We start from the raw sequence: 18,517 nt of genomic DNA on the forward strand, positions 1-18,517 counted from the left end.
TCGATCCGTGGATCCAATGAATACTTGATTAGCCTTTTTTCGTTTATCAGAATCTTATGATGGCGCGTCCACTCTAGATGACAGTCTTTTTTAAAGTCTCTAAGACATTTGGTGTTTGATCATGTGGTTCCTTTCCTCTTGAACTAGAAATGAATCTTTGTAAAATGTATCCGAAAAACGATTGATTTTAGTCATTTTAAGAGTGAAAAAAATGAGTGGGACTGTTCATAAAATTCCAATGCAAGTTTTTCATTTGAGAAGTTATAAAGGATGTGATGAAAATGTTACCCTTCTTCAGGCATGTTATGACAATCCGTTGTTTCAACAAGAAGAGTCGAAGTTCAATCCAGATGGAGTCCTGGAAAAGAAACCACGCTCCAAGGACTACACTCCGGCCGAAGACATCCCAGAAATTGAATTCCAAGAAAAAGATGAGGCCAAGAGAAAAAGAAAGTTGTGTCTCATTGGATTCATCATCTGTTGTGTAGCCGTCATTGGATTTTTAGTTGGATATTTAATCAGTTCCGCACAAAGTATGCCAGCTTATTTTTAAGTGATGATGATGATGATAATGTTGATGACCATGATGATTAAAAATGATTATTTCCTAGCTAGAAAGCATGCTTGGATAAAAATGCACTTTACTTGTTTTATAAATTTTATTGTGCAATTAATTGAATTTGTTCTCGTCTACAAATTTTTAATTTTAAAAAATCTAACTTTAGTAATATGAAAAATTTCTTTCAAGTTTTAACATTTCTAAAATTCAGCATGAATGTGTTGTTGCAGTACAACAGAATTGCAGTATATACTGAGTAATGATTTAAATATGACATGAAAATTTGCTTTTGATCATATCAGTATATATTATCAGTTTAACTTTTATTTTCATTTTTTTTTTTCAGAAAAAGACACGACATATCCCCCTGTTTATACAGCCATCACCACAACTCACGTGCCTTCATGTAAGTATGGAGAACGTATTGGAAATTTTGAAGCTTGTGAAGCAGATGGACGAAAAAACGAAATTTTTAAATTTGAAATCAAATGAATATATACAAATTATGCAAACATAAAATGATCATAAAGTAATCTACTAAAGATATGTCTAAGAAGCACCTAGGAGAATAATATTATTTGCAATTAAAAAAAAATGAATAAAGATCACCATTGTTTACTTTCAGTTTCATTCAAGACAGATACCTTTAATGGAAGCCTGCTTATAATAGCCGGGCCCTACTCTAATTACAACACAGAATATTCAGATAAAACCTCAATTGCATACCAGTATTTTTCTAGGACATTTTTATATCAGGTAGGACATTTCGTTACACTATAATTGTTCCTGGGTTTCCTTCTAAAGCAACTGAATCTTAAAACTCTTTGCGAGAACACTTTTATCTTTTCAGCACCAATGAGTGCCAATAGCGTTTAAAACTTTAAATAGATTTTACATATACTATGGACTACATGAATGTAGAAAACTACTTTGTCATCCATGAAAGTATATAAAGAGTGTTTTATAAAAATATAATTTTGATCACTAGAAGCATATATGGAGGTTTATTTAATGCTGTACCATGTTCGCTTATCAAGTACATTAAACTAGTAGGAAAATAAATTGACACGATGGGGAATCATTGCATATTTCAGTACTACATTTTTTTCTCTTCCGGTTTCTTACCTAGAATAATTCAATAATACTGAAAAAGAATCACTTTCAATTAGATTTAACAGAAATACGTGTAATAAGATTGCTTCCAATTGAAAATGACTGATTGACATTCATTTCCGCATTAGTTTCACGTTATTTGGATCGGTCTTCTGTCGAACTCGGCGAATATCCTCCTGTCTCTTGCCATTAGCCACCTGAGGATCCTACCAATCGTCTTCTTTATCCTTTTTGCTTCACAGAAAATTAAAAGTAGACAGCACTTTGAAGACCGATGATATTACCAATAAAGCCTCTTTTTAATGATATTCTTCTTGTTTTGGCATATCGAAGCTGGCAGGAAATCCATGTTTTTATCTAATTTTGTAACAAAAGGAAATGGCTTGTTACAAGTGATGTGTGCTGTTTCCGAACCTAATCCCATGTATCACATCAATTCTGTTTTCATTCAGGAGGCATCTTCCAATTTATATCGATATACTGCGAAAATTCTTACGTGGTTGATTTGAGTTCCGAGTAAATGTTATATAAAATGTAATCTTCTGCATGACGAGACGTATTATTGAATACGTTACAAACATCCTCTACCAACTTAATTCATTTCCAGTTTGAATTCGTATATGACAATATCAAATGTAATATAAGAATTTAAGTTTGGTAAAGGATTATTTTTGAAGAGTGATTCTATGCAAAGTATAACTTCTAATGTTACTTCTAATCTGATGAGCAAATAATCGTAACTTCCGTGATGAAACAGTCACCTGGTACAATATAAAAATTATACATGTAGTTTACGTTGTTATTTGGTGTTACGTCAAAGGTATTCGAAATATTGAGCTTTTTTCCTCCGAAATTCCCTCAGAAGGTATCAACAGTTGATGTAGAATAAACTAAATGCTGTTATAAGACAGTAATACCCGCACTTAAGCAGTTGTCTCTAAAACTATTCTGTGTATCTGTGTAGCTGATGAAGAAGCAGCAGTAGTTATTATATAATATACGTAATTATGTATGTATTGAATTGAACTGAAAATGCTCATGTGAATGTGTCCCAAGGATTTCATATGTAAGTATTTCAAACTACAAATTAGTTACCAGTATGAAATTAAAGAATTTAATGAAGTATGAATTCTGTCTAAAAATGAATTTTGGAAGAAAGTTTCTGTGCTAAAAAAATTAACTAAATATTTAGCCCCCCCCCCCCTCCTGATGAAAAAAAAAATCCGAAACCTTATTGCATTTCTACAGGACACCATCAATCATGTTTTTATTGATGATTTGGCTTCTGTGTAATATGCAACAATAGTTTGAGAACATGCTTTTTCTAAAAAAAAAAAAAAATTTTATGGCCTGAATTTGCCTTCCTTATGAAAATTAAAATGCTCAAACCTTATTGCAAATCTGTCGGCCCCAGGATCATGAAACGTCTTAAGCGTAAGTCAAATCTTGATGTTGTATTACAATGTTCTAGAAGTCAAGCAGAACAAAACTAAAATATTTTTCAATATTGTATTACAAAAGTATTGTTATCTGCAAATTTAGAGATTAATTCAATAGTTGATAAACATTCTACAGGCAATTGAAAATCTAACTTAAGTATAAGTCTGTTTCATGATCCTGGGGCCTGCAGGACACAATCAATCATATTTTAAGAGATGAATAGGCGTAAGACGAATTTGAGGGAAAAATTGTTTTGTTTAAAAAGAAATGCTTTTCACCCTCAGTTGGTCTACATGGTGAAAATAAAATTTCTGACACTTTATTGCACGTATATAGGACATCACCTATCATATGGCAAAAGATGAATTGGCTATTGCTTAAAATTCGCAGAGGAGTACGAGAAAGAAAATTTGAAGAAAAACGTCGGTTTTCGATTACAGTTGGCTCCTAGAAAGAAAATAAAACCTTATTGCACATCGGCGTCAAACCCATGTATGAAATTTCTTCTTCTTTTTTTTTTAAACTTTCCCAGACAAACTGTAAAATTCTTGTTCTCAGCATTTACTTACAGACAGTCTATAATATATAATATGATTAGCCTATTAGTCATGTACTCACTGGGAATAGAAAATTAAATTGTAAATTAGAGAACGAAAATATTTTAAAAGATGAATACTGCTTCAAATGTAAGAAGTGTGCGAATCAGAAGACTTTGCAGAAAAACGTCGTTTACGACCCCAGGATGAAAATGAAATTCGGATACTTTATAACACCACTCATAATACATGTATTCCAAAAAAATAAATTGGCTACTACTTAAATTGTAAGAGGAATTTGAGGAAGATTATTGTTTGAAAGACGGACGCACGGACCAGGCTAACAATAGTACTAGTATACCCGATTTTCTTTAGAAAGTGCTGGTATAACAAAACCACATTTTTCTGCACTATTGTCAGTCATCTACTACCGTATTTACCTTGTACTTACTAATATGAGTCCAACATTGTACATTACGAGACGAAACAAATAATTTTTAGAATTTTTTTAAAACAGTCTTTATATATAGTTGTGTGTGTATAAACTTCTTTTAAAATTAATAGAAAATTAAATATAAGATATGGTTTAAACTAAATGTCACTTTTGACCTAGACCAGTGTCGCAAACACTTTATTATTTAAGCAATTTTCCATCATTTCACAGTTCAGTTCAGTTCCATTTATATTTGATACATCGGGAACATAATACATTTTAACATGTCAAGACATAGAATAAAAGCGTTACAATTATAACTGTGTAAAATTAAGTTTACTGAAAAAATGTTTTTGTCTAGTGTAAACAAGATGATGCAATTAATGCACCGAGACCTTTGATGGTAACAGTAAAAACTAAAATTTACTTCATTGAACTTCAGGTACTGAAACGTTAAGAGAGAGAGAGAGAGAGAATGATGAAGTACGACGAGTTTTATGAAATCTTGTACTTTTATTTTTTTCAGATGAAATTAATTTTCTCAAAAAGTCCATTCCGATCACAGTACAGCTCTACAATCATTAACGAAATTAGGTATTTTTTGAACAATTTCCTTGATTGTTATATGGAAACAATCGTTGTTTAGATGACAAGTTGTCCCAATTATTATAAGTATAATTTTTTTTCATATTGTAGATCTGGAAATGGGCAATTGTCTAGCGTCCTCTACAGCATAAAATTTACTTCGCCAATAAATGTCTTCAATTGGACGGAATCATCGCTGGTGTCGCTACTAGTTTCCGGACTTGGAAGTGGAGTGATCCAAGCGTCGCCGGATTCGATAAAAATTACAGCGCTCAGTCAGTTTTATGGATGTCTTTATCCGTAAATTACCAAATTAAAAAAGACTTTAATCATATAATTTTTACTGTACCGATCATGTTCGTAATTACATAAGCATAAATTGATTGTTAAGTACCGATAAATAATTAAAAGAGAATTACGGTACATTTTAAGTTATTTACTTACAATTAAGGGACAATTGAAGACAATTTTTTTTGTTCCAAGTAAGGTTATAATGAGTTATTAGGAAACTGACACAAAAAATGAAAAGATAGAATAAGAGCCCTTTATTATTTTTTAAAGACCAATTCATACATTTTTTTATGTTGTAAACAAAATAATAATACCTAGTTTAATTCTTAGGGACAGAAACAACAGTGCTTCCTTCTGTATCACCAGGTAAAGAGCAGCTATTTTTTCCTGTATCTCTTTAAAACAACAAGGTTTAACTTTTGCAAAATGGTCAAATTTTTACCTGTATCACATGAATCACTGGAGTTAGGGAAAATATATCAAAAAGGCAGGGTTAGAACAATGTTATATATGGCAGTAATTGAGTCACTCGCTCCTACAATTGTACTCGAGAGATTTTTACCCTTTTTTCTAGGACAGTGCTTTAAAGTTAGTGTAAATCACTGCGTTAATCACACGACCTACACTCTGACAACTCTTCCAAACGCATTCGGGCACAGCACACTACAAGAAGTAGCAGAATCTTCGTCAAAGTACGCTGAAATTTTCGACGGATTTTGTTATGGATATGCTAAAGATTTCTGGTGCTCAGCGTATAACCCTGAGTGCAAAAATAATCAACCAGTATTGCCGTGTAAACAATATTGCCAAGGTAATTATTTTACTTTTAATAGCAAAGATATCTTGACCAGTTTCGATCACTGTTACTGCCAATGCAATAACTCCCTATGATAGTACATGTACTAAGAAAACTTAATATCTAATAGTTGCAGCAATACATATTTTCCTTTTTCTCTCTTGTGAAATGTCTTTATGTAAAGATATACTTCATATCCAATAGTTGCAGCAATACACATTCTCCTTTTTCTCTCATGTAAAATGTCTTTATGTAAAGATATACTTAATATCCAATAGTTGCAGCAATACACATTTTCCTTTTTCTCTCTTGTGAAATGTCTTTATGTAAAGATATACTTAATATCCAATAGTTGCAGCAATATACATTTTCCTTTTTCTCTCTTGTGAAATGTCTTTATGTAAAGATATACTTAATATCCAATAGTTGCTGCAATACACATTTTCCCTTTTCTCTCTTGTGAAATACACATTTTCTTTTTTTTCTACTCTCTCTTGTGAAATATCTTTATGTAAAGATATACTTAATATCTAATAGTTGCAGCAATACACATTTTCCTTTTTCTCTCATGTAAAATGTCTTTATGTAAAGATGTACTTAATATCCAATAGTTGCAGCAATATACATTTTCCTTTTTCTCTCTTGTGAAATGTCTTTATGTAAAGATAAACTTAATATCCAATAGTTGCAGCAATACACATTTTCTTTTTTCTCTCGTTTTAAATGTCTTTATGTAAAGATATACTTCACATCCAATAGTTGCAGCAATACACATTTTTTTCCCTCTCATGTGCAATGTCTTTATGTAAAGATATACTTAATATCCAATAGTTGCAGCAATACACATTTTCCTTTTTCTCTCTTGTGAGATGTCTTTATGTAAAGATATACTTAATATCCAATAGTTGCAGCAATATACATTTTCCTTTTTCTCTCTTGTGAAATGTCTTTATGTAAAGATATACTTAATATCCAATAGTTGCAGCAATACACATTTTCCCTTTTCTCTCGTTTTAAATGTCTTTATGTAAAGATATACTTCACATCCAATAGTTGCAGCAATACACATTTTTTTCTCTCTTGTGAAATACACATTTTCTTTTTTTTTCTCTCTCTCTCTCTTGTGAAATGTCTTTATGTAAAGATATATATATAATATCCAATAGTTGCAGCAATACACATTTTCCTTTTTCTCTCTTGTAAATTGTCTTTATGTAAAGATATACTTAATATCCAATAGTTGTAGCAATATACATTTTCTTCTTTCTCTCTTGTAATGCCTTTATTTAAAGATATACTTCATATCCAATAGTTGCAGCAATACACATTTTCCTTTTTCTCTCTTGTAATGCCTTTATGAAAAGATATACTTCATTGAGTCAAATGCTGACTGACGTTTTTCATACTAATTGTTAGGCCATTATTTACACACTGAATTGTCGACGGATTTTTTCGTTATTTCCCGATCATGACAAGGAGCACACGGCGGGTGTGACCGGTCGGCAGGGGATGCTCACTCCTCCATGGCACCTGATCCCACCTCTGATGTTTGGAGGTCCGTGTTTGCTCTGCTCCTATTTTATATTGTATTATGGACTTTTGAGCTTGAATACTGTTCGTTATCTCCATATATTTCATCCAATAGTTGCAGCAATATACATTTTCTTCATTCTCTCATGTAATGCCTTTATGTAAAGATAAGACGCATACGTGATTACTACTTACTAGTATACTAAAACAAAACGTCTCATTATAATCACAATATTCCTAATGTATCTATGTATATTTTTCATAAATGTAGTCATTATGTCCAGAAAGAAGTCCGATAAACGACTTCTAATAAATCTTTTTTTTCCAGACGTTAAATCAGCTTGCGAAAATACATCATTTCCATTAGATTGTAACAGTCTACCAACTTCCAACTGCCGAGAAAACCCATTCAAACGTAAGGATACAATCTTTTTCTATATTATCATGATCTTCTTGGTATGAAGTGGCCTGTTTGTCCTGAGAAGCAGAATTTTGTTTTTTCAGCCGGAAAATGCGTGGATGTTCCATATGGGCGAAATTATAATACCTGCATTAATTTAGGATTTACCCAGTCTGCTCTACCAAATTACGATCTTGAAATCAACTTCCCGAAGCCCAATATGATACTGGATCTAGTTTTCTCTATGCAAAGAATGACGAATTGTTATAAACATTCAGAGTTGTTTGGGTGTTCTGTGTTTGTTCCGAAATGTTCAGGATCAGAGGTGGTTCCTTATCATACCATACCGCCATGCCGATCTCTCTGTGAAGGTTTCCAACATTTTTTAATTTAATTTTTTTTATTGAAACTACTGTCTTCAGGGTTTTCAACAAGCAATTAATATCGTCATGAACGTTAATGGTAATTATAAATGTACCCCCCAAAAAAAATACTGTGATGAAATACTCATATGTAACATATTACATGTATATTAGATGTTTCAAAGTGCGAAGTAAATCCCTAGTGGCCATAGAAACTAAAGAGAGCCTGTAATTCCATTTTTAGAATACAAGAAGAACTGTTTCACGTTCTGGGAGATCTTTTCTACTCCATGGCCTAGGAATCTAACGTGTTCTTCTTTACCTGATGTAAATGACACATCTATCTGTATCGGTTACAACGAGGCTCACCAACCACTAGAAATTAAAGGTATACATTTTCTTCTTACACATACCAGTATTTATCCATTTAGAAAATTTCTTGAAACTATCAGTATTGTGTTTCTTAGATTTTCTTCTTTAAGTAAGTCTCCTGAGAGAAATTTTACCATTACTACATGTAAGTGTATTTATTATGGTTGTTTATGTTAAAATAGAAATGTTTATGAAAAATAAAACGAGGAATCAATATCTTAGCTAGTTTTCTTGCATCTTTCAGTAAAAAAATATTTAGTCACAATTTACTTTCTTTTGTTTTAAATATTTAATTTTTTTTTTTTTGTAGAATGCCAGTCAAACCAGATATCATGTGATACTGATCGTTGTATCGATATATCGTTCTTGTGTGACGATTATCGCGATTGTGAAGATAACGCTGATGAAGCTCATTGTGGTAAAAAAAAATTTTCAATATTATTTGGATTTTCATATTATAATTTGGATTATTGTAGAAATGTTTTGATGTTATTGTTTTCTTCATAGTTAGGGTCATTCATTCACGATTGTATTGCAGGGGTTGGGGGATGCAGTTTTGGTCAAAGGGGGCAAGAGTTAGGACAAAATATTACACCATGTAAATAGTTTTTTCAAAATTTATTCCAAAATATTTCATGGTTCACTGAAAGAACTAAAAACGGCGGTCTGTTAGGAGGGAAAGTATGGTTACTTAAAATTCCATTTTTTTTTTTTTTTTTGGAACGAAAGAGAGAAAAAAAGATATTTAACTACATATTTAGTTGCTTTCTCTATAAGTAAGTTCAACTGATAATTTACCTTTCTGTTTTCAGCTGCGTGCTCCACAGGAGAATACAAATGTAACCCTGTGTCCAGTCTCTGTATCAAGCACTCTGAGGTCTGTAATGGCGTCCCAGATTGTTATGAGGAGGTGGAGGAAGCTGAATGTAGTATGTCAATTAGAATCACTGACTCAAAATTTAATAATTTCAATGAGAAAGTCCTCTCAAACTTAAGTTGATGTTCTGTAAATTAATGAATAAATATGCTCCTATTCATATTCAAATAAATAAAAAATAAAATTTTATTGACGGTTGGATATTATTAATAAATGCAATCCTGAAAAGGAAAGTCAACACAGTTACATTGTATATTTTTCTTCAATGCACAGTACATGAAATATATGGAGATAACGAACAGTATTCTAGCTCAAAAGTCCATTTAAACAGTACAAATCAGGAGCATCTAGCAAACACGGACCTCTAAAACATCAGAGTGGGGATCAGGGGCCACAGAGGAGTGAGCATTCTCTCTCGCCCGGTCACACTCGCCGTGTACTCTTTATCATGATCGGGAAACAAATAAAAAATTCGAAGACAATTCAGTGTGTAAATAATGGCTAACAATTAGTATGAAAAACGTCAGTCAGCATTTGACTTAATGATAGATAGTATTTGCTGACAAGTCATTATATTGACCATAGAACTTACGAAATGATGACTTTAAACGAGACTGTAGATGTACGTTCAAATCTGAGCAACTTCATTGTCGTTCCAATTACATTGTAATATGAATGAGGAGTAATGAAAATTACACTGTACATTACGTATAAATAATATAATTCTTTGCAGTAAAATTGGGGAACGGATCAGATAGTGGCGTTATTCAGGTTTACAACTCCGTATCAGATGACTGGGAAGAAGTCTGTGCGGACGATTGGAATGAGACGTTAAGTGACCTTGTCTGTCAACAACTGGGATATAGGTATCCGTGTATAAGATGATAAAAGAAGCACTGAAACAAGTGTCACTATTATTAAGACAAAAATATTGAGGATTCACTCTAAGAAACTACAACTACAACATTGAAAAGTTGGCCTTGAGTAGTTCATGTAGACAACTATTCTTTTTTTTTCTAAAGTTATTATACAGTGCTTTTTGCTTCATAGTGTATTGCTAAGTAGAAATGTATCCAGTGCAATAAGTAAAATGTCTAATTATTAATTTTTTTTGAAAACTTTACAATTTCAGGGGAACAAGAACAACCATTTTCAAGAACAAAACTACAACCACGGCAAAACTAGATTTTCAAAATGTAAATGGATCAGCTAACACAAATTGGTTGCAATCATTCCTAAGAAAAGGGTAATTTCCGTCACCGCTTTAGCATTGTCAAGTAAAATCTGGTTTTATATGTTGGATTACTTTCAAGTTATTATCAAACACTTTAAAGAATCTATGTAAATGATGATGTTTTTTTAATCTTAGTTCTACGTGTACCGGAAACAATGTTGTCCATTTACAGTGTGGTCATCCTGGTAAGCATATGTAGATTCAAGAGATACATGTATGTAATTAAAGTAATTATTAAATATAATGTAAGGGGAACAAACTTCGTTACTCAAGTTAAAAAAAAAAGGTTTGCTTCAAAATCTTCAAAACATGCAAGAATTCATAATTATTTTCATAAATTATACAATAAAGTACTGAGTAATTTTATCAAGTTTAGTCCTTCAATCAATTAACACATCAGAAGAGAACAAATAAATGTTTTCCTTGGGGGGTAGGGGGGTGTTGCATTTTTTTGCCAAAACTACATTTATATTTTGGATTGTTTGATATGGTTGATGTTGTTTACAATATAGTACGTTATATATTTTGTAATAAACATAGAATACTGTATACCAATCATATTTTATGCATATAGGTATTTTATTAGATCAAATATTAAATGAATCAATAAATGACATTGAATTGCCCAATCATATTTATATGTACTTCCATATAACAAGCAAAATAATACGAACTAGTTCTTATACAAGCTTCTTTTACGTCTTTTTAAAAGTTAAAAAAACGTCTGAAATGTTTAAGACCTATTTACTTGTTGATTGTTCAATAATCTTCTCTTGTTTGTCCTAGTCTGTGGAACACGACCAGCCCATTTCCAGTCCGCTCTCCGTATTGTTAATGGAAAACAAGTCAAACCCGGTACATGGCCTTTTCATGTGGGTCTGTATGGGGGCAGAGGGATGCGTTACTTTTGTGGAGGAAGCATCTTAAACCAGAACTGGGTCGTTACTGCTGCCCACTGCCTCGGAGGGTAAGGTTACCAAAAATTAACATTATATACTAATTAATGCATAACTTAAACAGAAGAGTTAAAATGAAATTATAGTATTTTGGGTAATGAATATGAAAATTTAAAATAAATTACTTTAGAAATTGTACGTTTTGTTATTTGTAGATAAACTTATACACTCTTAAAAATTATGAAAATGATTTCTTTACATTTATTTTGAAATTTTCAAGCAGACCTTTCAAACATTGTTTTTCAGCAAAACAACAACTGATGATTTAACTATAATTGTTGGTGACACAAGGCGATTTGCTTATAACAGATATAGACAGCTTAAGAAAGCTAAGTCATTGCATGTCCACGAAGCATATTCCTCAGAGACTGTGATGAATGATATAGCCCTGATACAACTGGCTTCACCAGTGTACTTCAGTGACTATGTAAGGCCCCTTTGCTTGCCTGATAACACGACAGTTGTTGGTACACGCTGTTTTGCCGTAGGCTGGGGTAAAGTCAAACAAAAGGGTAAGTATGTGCTAAAGCATCTGAATTAAAGGTAATGAATCAGAAATACATAACTCGTAGGAATTAATCAAGAGTATCTTGATTTAATATAATGGACATCTATTTCATGATATTTTAAGATAAGGTCATAATGCAATAAAATGTACAGTTTTAATCTTTTATGAAAACTCAACTGATATCTCTAATCTTGATGTGAATATTTTCGTTACGTCTCATTTAGCTGCGGATTATGAACCGGTCTTGCGACAAGTCAATTTGGATGTAGCATCTTGGCAAGGATGCAAGCATGCTATAGCTACTTCCGGTATTCAGACTCCTTACAAACTTTCAGAGGACATGATGTGTGCTGGCGGAACTAGAGGCCACGATTCATGCCAGGTAAGTCGAAACTCTACTCTGCTTTTGATAAGATTTTTTTTTCAAAAAAAAAAAAATATCCTTAATTTATTTCATACATATGAAAATTAGAATTAAAAAATATACTGCGATACTATATCTATAAAGAACACATGCAACGTAATTTTGAATTTTTTTCTTATTCCCAGTATATTTGAAGAGTTTCAATAATTGAAAGACCAGTTAATAATGTATATTTGGTAATTTTTCTTTCATCTTTTATCATTGTCATCAATATATTGTCACATTTATATAATATCTGGTAAGGCTAACTTTAAAATAATGTTTGTTTGCCCTCTCCCGACTCTGGATGAAAAATTTGGGTCGGTAGGTAGGTGAAAAAAATTTCTCAGAAAATTTCAGTGCTAAATTTTTAAAATATATTTTCCAGAATATATAAAAAATCGTTGCTTCCTGAAGGTTAAAAAAGGTTTTTAGCCAGTCGGTCGGGAGAGGGCAAACCAACAATATTTTAAAGATGACCTAATGTATGCTGAATTTTTTGTCTAATTACATCAAATTGTACTACAATGTATGATTTTAAATGAAGCATATCTTGAAAAATCATCAGTGGGCAAGGTACGTCAATTAAACCAGCAGTGTAAATTCTCTTATATTTACCAGCATTGACTTCATGGAAGTAGGATTAAGTATTGATTTCACAGAATTACGTCTTGAACAAAAATGATTACCACTGTGCAGTAGTAATGACACATTCATTTGTAGGAATGTAAAAACGTAGGATGTTTGAATTTTCAAAATTAATTAACATGGCAGCAATGGGATCACAGTTTAGTGATTTATTAAACACCTAGATACGAGAAAACTTATTGTGCTTGTAATAACCAAAGAGAGCGAGATAAAATTTCGAAAATTCATTAACTCTAGAAGACTCTTTTGGATCAAAGCATTGTAAATGTTTAGGGACTTGGAAGTGGAATGCTTAGGCTGGTCCTCTTAGACTGGGACATACCCTTAAAAATACTTCATTTACAGACGTTTGACTGTTGGCTGTTTTATGCCCAGTTCACAGATTTGTTTTGTTTTTAGATATTTTTTTAGATTGCTCAATGTTCGTTATCTTCATCTTTTTTATTCTAATAAGTCTGTTCTTCGTTCAGACAAGATATTTGTGTGCAGAGTTCTCCATAAGCAGTTTTACTGTGTCGGGCCCGACACGGTAAAATTTTGCCCGACACAGTAAAAATTCAAATTTTATGCGTGCGACACAGTAAAAATTTTGCGACGCGGTAAGATCCGTGATAATCAGAAAACCAGAACATAAATTTTCTATAACTGAAACTTTAGTCCAACAAATCTACCGTATTTCAATTTTTAATGCAGAGCACTTAATTATGCCACATTGTCTTGCTTCACCTTGCATTATCAACTATCTCCTAGACCCTCGCTGAGCTTTACGAATGAAGGAACAAAGACAAATCATTTGTTTTCACACTTCCATGTAACCGTATAATTGCTAGTTGCATTTTTAAATATTTAAATATATTAAAATTAATTTAAAAATATATGTCTTTACTTCAGAATCACGTCTCTAGAATAATGATGGCATTGTGAGTCAACCATCATACTGTAATTTAATTGATGTACATGTATTATTGAAGAATTTAAAGGCATACCCCCAAAGTATTTTACTATTCTAAATTTCTTTTTTAAATTCAAAAACTAATCCGTAATTCGATCGACAAACAAAAGCAGGGCAAATTTACTTTTAAAGATGGTAAGTAATTCAATTGTATCGACCAGAATTTCCTCTGCTCGTCATTGCATGTGTAAAATGTAAATTTATACATAAAAATATCAAAGTTTAATACTTACAACTAGTAAATACTGATACATGTATATTATATATTTTCTTATAATCGTATTTTTAAAGTTGTGTGTCGTGTGCGTGTGTGTGTTGGGGGGGGGGGGTTCAGTTGGTTTGTGTTATAGTATGTACATTATTATATTTAATTGGAGACATTCTAGATGATTTCAATATCTATTAATTTATTTTTTTTTTTATTAATATGGACGATCATACCAATTTTATAACGAATAAGTGAGTCAAAATAGTTGTGTGTATGCTTGTGTAATTATAAGAATAGTAGTTCAGTTGCGAATATTACTGCTTTGCGTAAAGTCTGCAACACAGTAAAATTTCAAATGATGGAGAGCCCCGTGTGTGGAAAAAATAAGTTCTAAATATACTTGTATGTTAGAAGAAATTAGATTAAATTGTTTTTGTTTAGAATTGTTCGAACCTAACAAATAGTATGAAACATGTCAAACAAAATAAAACCTAAATATAGGTTGTATATATTTACAAATAAGATCATTATAATGACCGGAGAATGTGCAAAAAGCTAACTTTAAACGTTTTGTTGAAATCCATGTAACATCAACTTATTTGTCAATAACTTGCCTTGGTTTAATAATAGATCGTATTCAAAACTTGCTATTCGTATCGAATCAGTTGAGAGACACAACCAACATACGCAGGTGATGTTAGAATAATGCTACATAGATAAGGGAAGTTGACGATGGAAAAGCTATTGCCGTCCCGTTTGTCATTCAGTTTAGTTATTAGTTGGCCATTATCATCTATAGTCAGTAAAACATCCAAATATGAATTGGATATGGTAGACGTTGTAGCATCTTTTATTTCGAGTTCAGTGGGATATATAAAGTAGACATGTGAATGAAGTAAGTATTGTTAATTAATTAAACATCGTCCTTAAATCTGTTACATTAAAGTTTTAGAATTCATAGAATTTAAAATTAACTATAACAATTATTTTTAATTAATATTTTAATGATTTCCTATAAAGTATTTTTGATAAGGAATTAGGATAAATTACTTTGTTCATTTGACTTGCACTTCATTTTTAAATATCTGAAATGTTATTAATTTCAAATTGCTTGTTTCATTTAATGTTCAAATAATGTTTAAAATTATATAATTACATTATTAGCAATCATTTCTTTGTTGAATTATTCACGAAATAAGGTTTTTGGAATTTTTCTATTTTTATAAATTTTTGGCAATTTAATTTTACCGCTCATGAATTATGTTCCCTGTTCGGAACTCTCTAGTCAGAGAAGGTAACTAAATTTTCCCGAAGTTTTGTAAATATTGTCTTTGGAGTTACATGTAAATGTTTGTAAGTTTTCTGATTTTATTGTCTACTTTTGGTTTTTAACTTTTGTAACTGTAACAACTTTGGTAAGCGCTATGCATGACTGATTTCACGTAACCGATCGATCTTTATTTGATGTTTTAGTAATCGTTCCTTCTCTTAGCGGGTTTCGCTACAGGTTGTTTCAAAAGTTATTTACTTATCTGGCATTGTTTATTCGATAATTACTTGTACCTGTTTATTATTATTATTATTATTTTTGTGTGTGTAACAACTTTTATAAAATTCACTTTCTATCTGCTGACTTTACAATAAACATCATTCAACTTTAATCGGAATTGTTTCTCTTTGCCAATTTAGCATAACAGTAGAAAAAGCGAGTAGCTATCCTACCAGGCTAATTTCCCCAAACTTCACAGACGAAAAAGTCAGTGTGAAATATCTAAATGTCGATTTCAAGGCGACAGTAAGAATTTCCTTCTTCTTATGAAGAGGTTTTTGAATATATTCTGCTTCATAAGAATATAAAAACAGGTCGGTTAATAAAGGTGCATCAGAATTCCAACAGATTTTAGAAGACCTGGTCTTCAAAGACAACATAGAAATTATCAGTAAGGAACGGCAACATCTTTTTAATATCAACTTCAGAGTACTTTTTTGTAGGATCGGAATGATTTTTAACTAATTTTGCAGATGACCAATCACAAGACTTGTTAATTTACGAGTTTCATTTTTATTGATGAAGCAGTTGTCTATGATGTCAAAAATAATGCTCATTAATTTATTGGAGGAATGGTTGTATAAGTTTTTTTAGAATCCATATTTAATTTACGCCACTTTTTGAATATGTTTTAGAACAATGTAATACGTATGAAGTTTCTCCTTCACTGCAATTAATATTTTGGTGAGGACTAAGGATAGGGGCTTGGTTGAACATTTACCGGACCCTGCAATATATTTTTATTTGTAAGGATGTTATAAAGTGTGGGGATCTTACGGTAAATCAAACTCACTTCCATTGACTGGAATGTCAAATGTATTAAAGACTAATTGGTGATTTTAAAGAATTTTGTCCTTTGAAAGGGAACTGTGAGCATAGGTTGGATTATCAGATGTGGACTTAAAATCGAGTTCTTCTAAAATGCTGTTATAATAATGAACCTTACAAACAAAGACAAGCTTTGTCATCTGAAAGTAAAACATACTACATGTACTTTGTATGGTCTTTCTAATTCTTTTATCACTTCCGGTGTCTACTGTCAACGGAAGGACAGATGGTTTGCGTTTTACCCTTTAATTTTCTAATGCAATTCTATATTTATCTAAAACGTTTAATCCGTGCCATTCTGACAGTGTCAAGGTCTTTCCCTTTATATTTAGCACATCTCTAGCAAACTCCTCGTCTGAATTCATAATTGAAATTAAATTTGTCGCCATTTAGAAGAGCTGGGCTCCCTGAATTTAGGACCATTTTAAATGATAGCTTTTAGGTCGTAATTTTGAACTTTACTTACATCACTAGTAAATATGCGTCCAGCTGAACAACAGTTGAAAGAAGAGAAAGAACAAGAACACTTAGGAGGATTTTGTTTAAGATAGTCAATATCTACACACTGTAGAGTTTAGGATTGAAAATTTTGAATGCAACGGTTGGGGAATATTTGTGGGAAATACAATATGTACTTTTCAACTTGTAATATGCCAATACAGACTGAGCTTTTTTTATGATTAAGAATGTGGCTAATGTTTACAGCGTCCATACCTTTGTAAGCAAATTAAAAACGATCAGTTTATTCGAAAGGTTAATGAGACCAACATATAATCGCTGTATCTATAATTTACTTCAGGAGAGCATTTTGGCCTCTTGATTTATAATTCTTTATCTTATTAACCAAAGAAATATTTCCAAAAAAAGAAATATTTCCAAAAAAATAAAATCCACAAGGGGTCATTCTATAGGGGTCATTTTTCTTTATGTAGGGTATGCATATTTTAAGGGTGACGCCACTTTTTCTACAGGAAAAAAAGCGTTATTTTCCAATGACAAATAATAATTGGGAGTCATTTTTCGACGGGGGTCATTATTCGTCTTTATACCAGACCCTGAATCAATATCCAAATCATTTAGAAGGAAACTTAAATAATTTCATATTCATAATATTCTGGATAACTTCTTAACATGATATTTACATGTAGGGAGACAGTGGAGGTCCATTAATGTGTCCTATGGAAAACGAGCCAGACACGTGGTATGTAGCGGGAGTGACGTCATGGGGACTTGGTTGTGCTGTGCCAAATGTTCCTGGAATTTACACCGAGGTTTTTAAGTTCATTGACTGGATAAGAAATATCACAAATCTTGAACTTCCCATTGAATACGGCATAATTTGATTTATTATCAAGACGATCATATCTGAATCTAGATTTTTTTTTTCGAATTTCATAACGTTTTTAATGAACAGAAATCCAATTTCATTTTTGATGCAATGCATGTCACGGACGATCTCATTGTTTATTTCTTACATGATAAAATATATTTTTTTTACACATTTGTTTTACCATGGTTTTGTCATTAAGTCCTAAATCCAAAGATTTTTTTTCTGCATTTTGTTTATTTTGCTATATGCAATGATATTTATTCCTCATTTTTCTTGTTATAATATTTAATTTTTGTGCAAGTTAAATTAATAATTGAAAAATATGCTTATGCTAGTACAAATAAATATATCACCCGTCACTTCAAAATACTAGTTATAAAAATAGATCTATATACAGCTGCAGTTTTTAAACCAATAGCTTTATATGCCTTTTTATTCAATTGACCAATTTTCCATAATCTTATCATAGTGAAAAATATTGTCCTTCCCTCATGGATACTACATTTTTACATTTATTAATAATAATTTTCAAAAAATGAAAACGATTTCAAAGTTCTTTGGAATAATTAAATCTATGTATAAAAGCAATGATTACAAACCTACCTCA

The 18,517-nt window shown here is 31.6% G+C and overlaps 1 protein-coding gene across 1 annotated transcript; it reads left to right on the forward strand.

The window, feature by feature from the left end:
- The first annotated feature begins 229 nt into the window (after positions 1 to 229).
- LOC133176990 (atrial natriuretic peptide-converting enzyme-like) lies at positions 230 to 18,103 on the forward strand. The gene is made up of 19 exons (XM_061312064.1): positions 230 to 533; positions 906 to 965; positions 1,185 to 1,315; positions 4,608 to 4,675; positions 4,778 to 4,941; positions 5,288 to 5,323; positions 5,532 to 5,768; positions 7,612 to 7,698; positions 7,788 to 8,054; positions 8,290 to 8,433; positions 8,728 to 8,835; positions 9,230 to 9,346; positions 10,028 to 10,160; positions 10,427 to 10,540; positions 10,664 to 10,713; positions 11,315 to 11,495; positions 11,731 to 11,996; positions 12,217 to 12,374; positions 17,729 to 18,103. The coding sequence occupies exons 1-19, from the start codon at positions 239 to 241 to the stop codon at positions 17,921 to 17,923; spliced, it is 2,811 nt and encodes a 936-aa protein (XP_061168048.1). The 5' UTR covers positions 230 to 238; the 3' UTR covers positions 17,924 to 18,103.
- The last annotated feature ends 414 nt before the right edge of the window (positions 18,104 to 18,517 follow it).

Source organism: Saccostrea echinata, unplaced genomic scaffold (assembly GCF_033153115.1).
Source record: "Saccostrea echinata isolate AGI-Se365-2 ecotype Australia unplaced genomic scaffold, CSIRO_AGI_Sech_v1 ptg000086l, whole genome shotgun sequence".
NCBI classification, from domain to species: Eukaryota; Metazoa; Mollusca; class Bivalvia; order Ostreida; family Ostreidae; genus Saccostrea; species Saccostrea echinata.

Bases quoted from the DNA above. Each gene is read 5' to 3' on its own strand.
- LOC133176990 (XM_061312064.1), top strand. From the start codon at position 239: ATGCAAGTTTTTCATTTGAGAAGTTATAAAGGATGTGATGAAAATGTT. The intron at 5,324-5,531 runs GTAAAGAGCAGC...CCTTTTTTCTAG, and splicing joins GCTTCCTTCTGTATCACCAG to GACAGTGCTTTAAAGTTAGT. The intron at 11,997-12,216 runs GTAAGTATGTGC...CGTCTCATTTAG, and splicing joins GGGTAAAGTCAAACAAAAGG to CTGCGGATTATGAACCGGTC.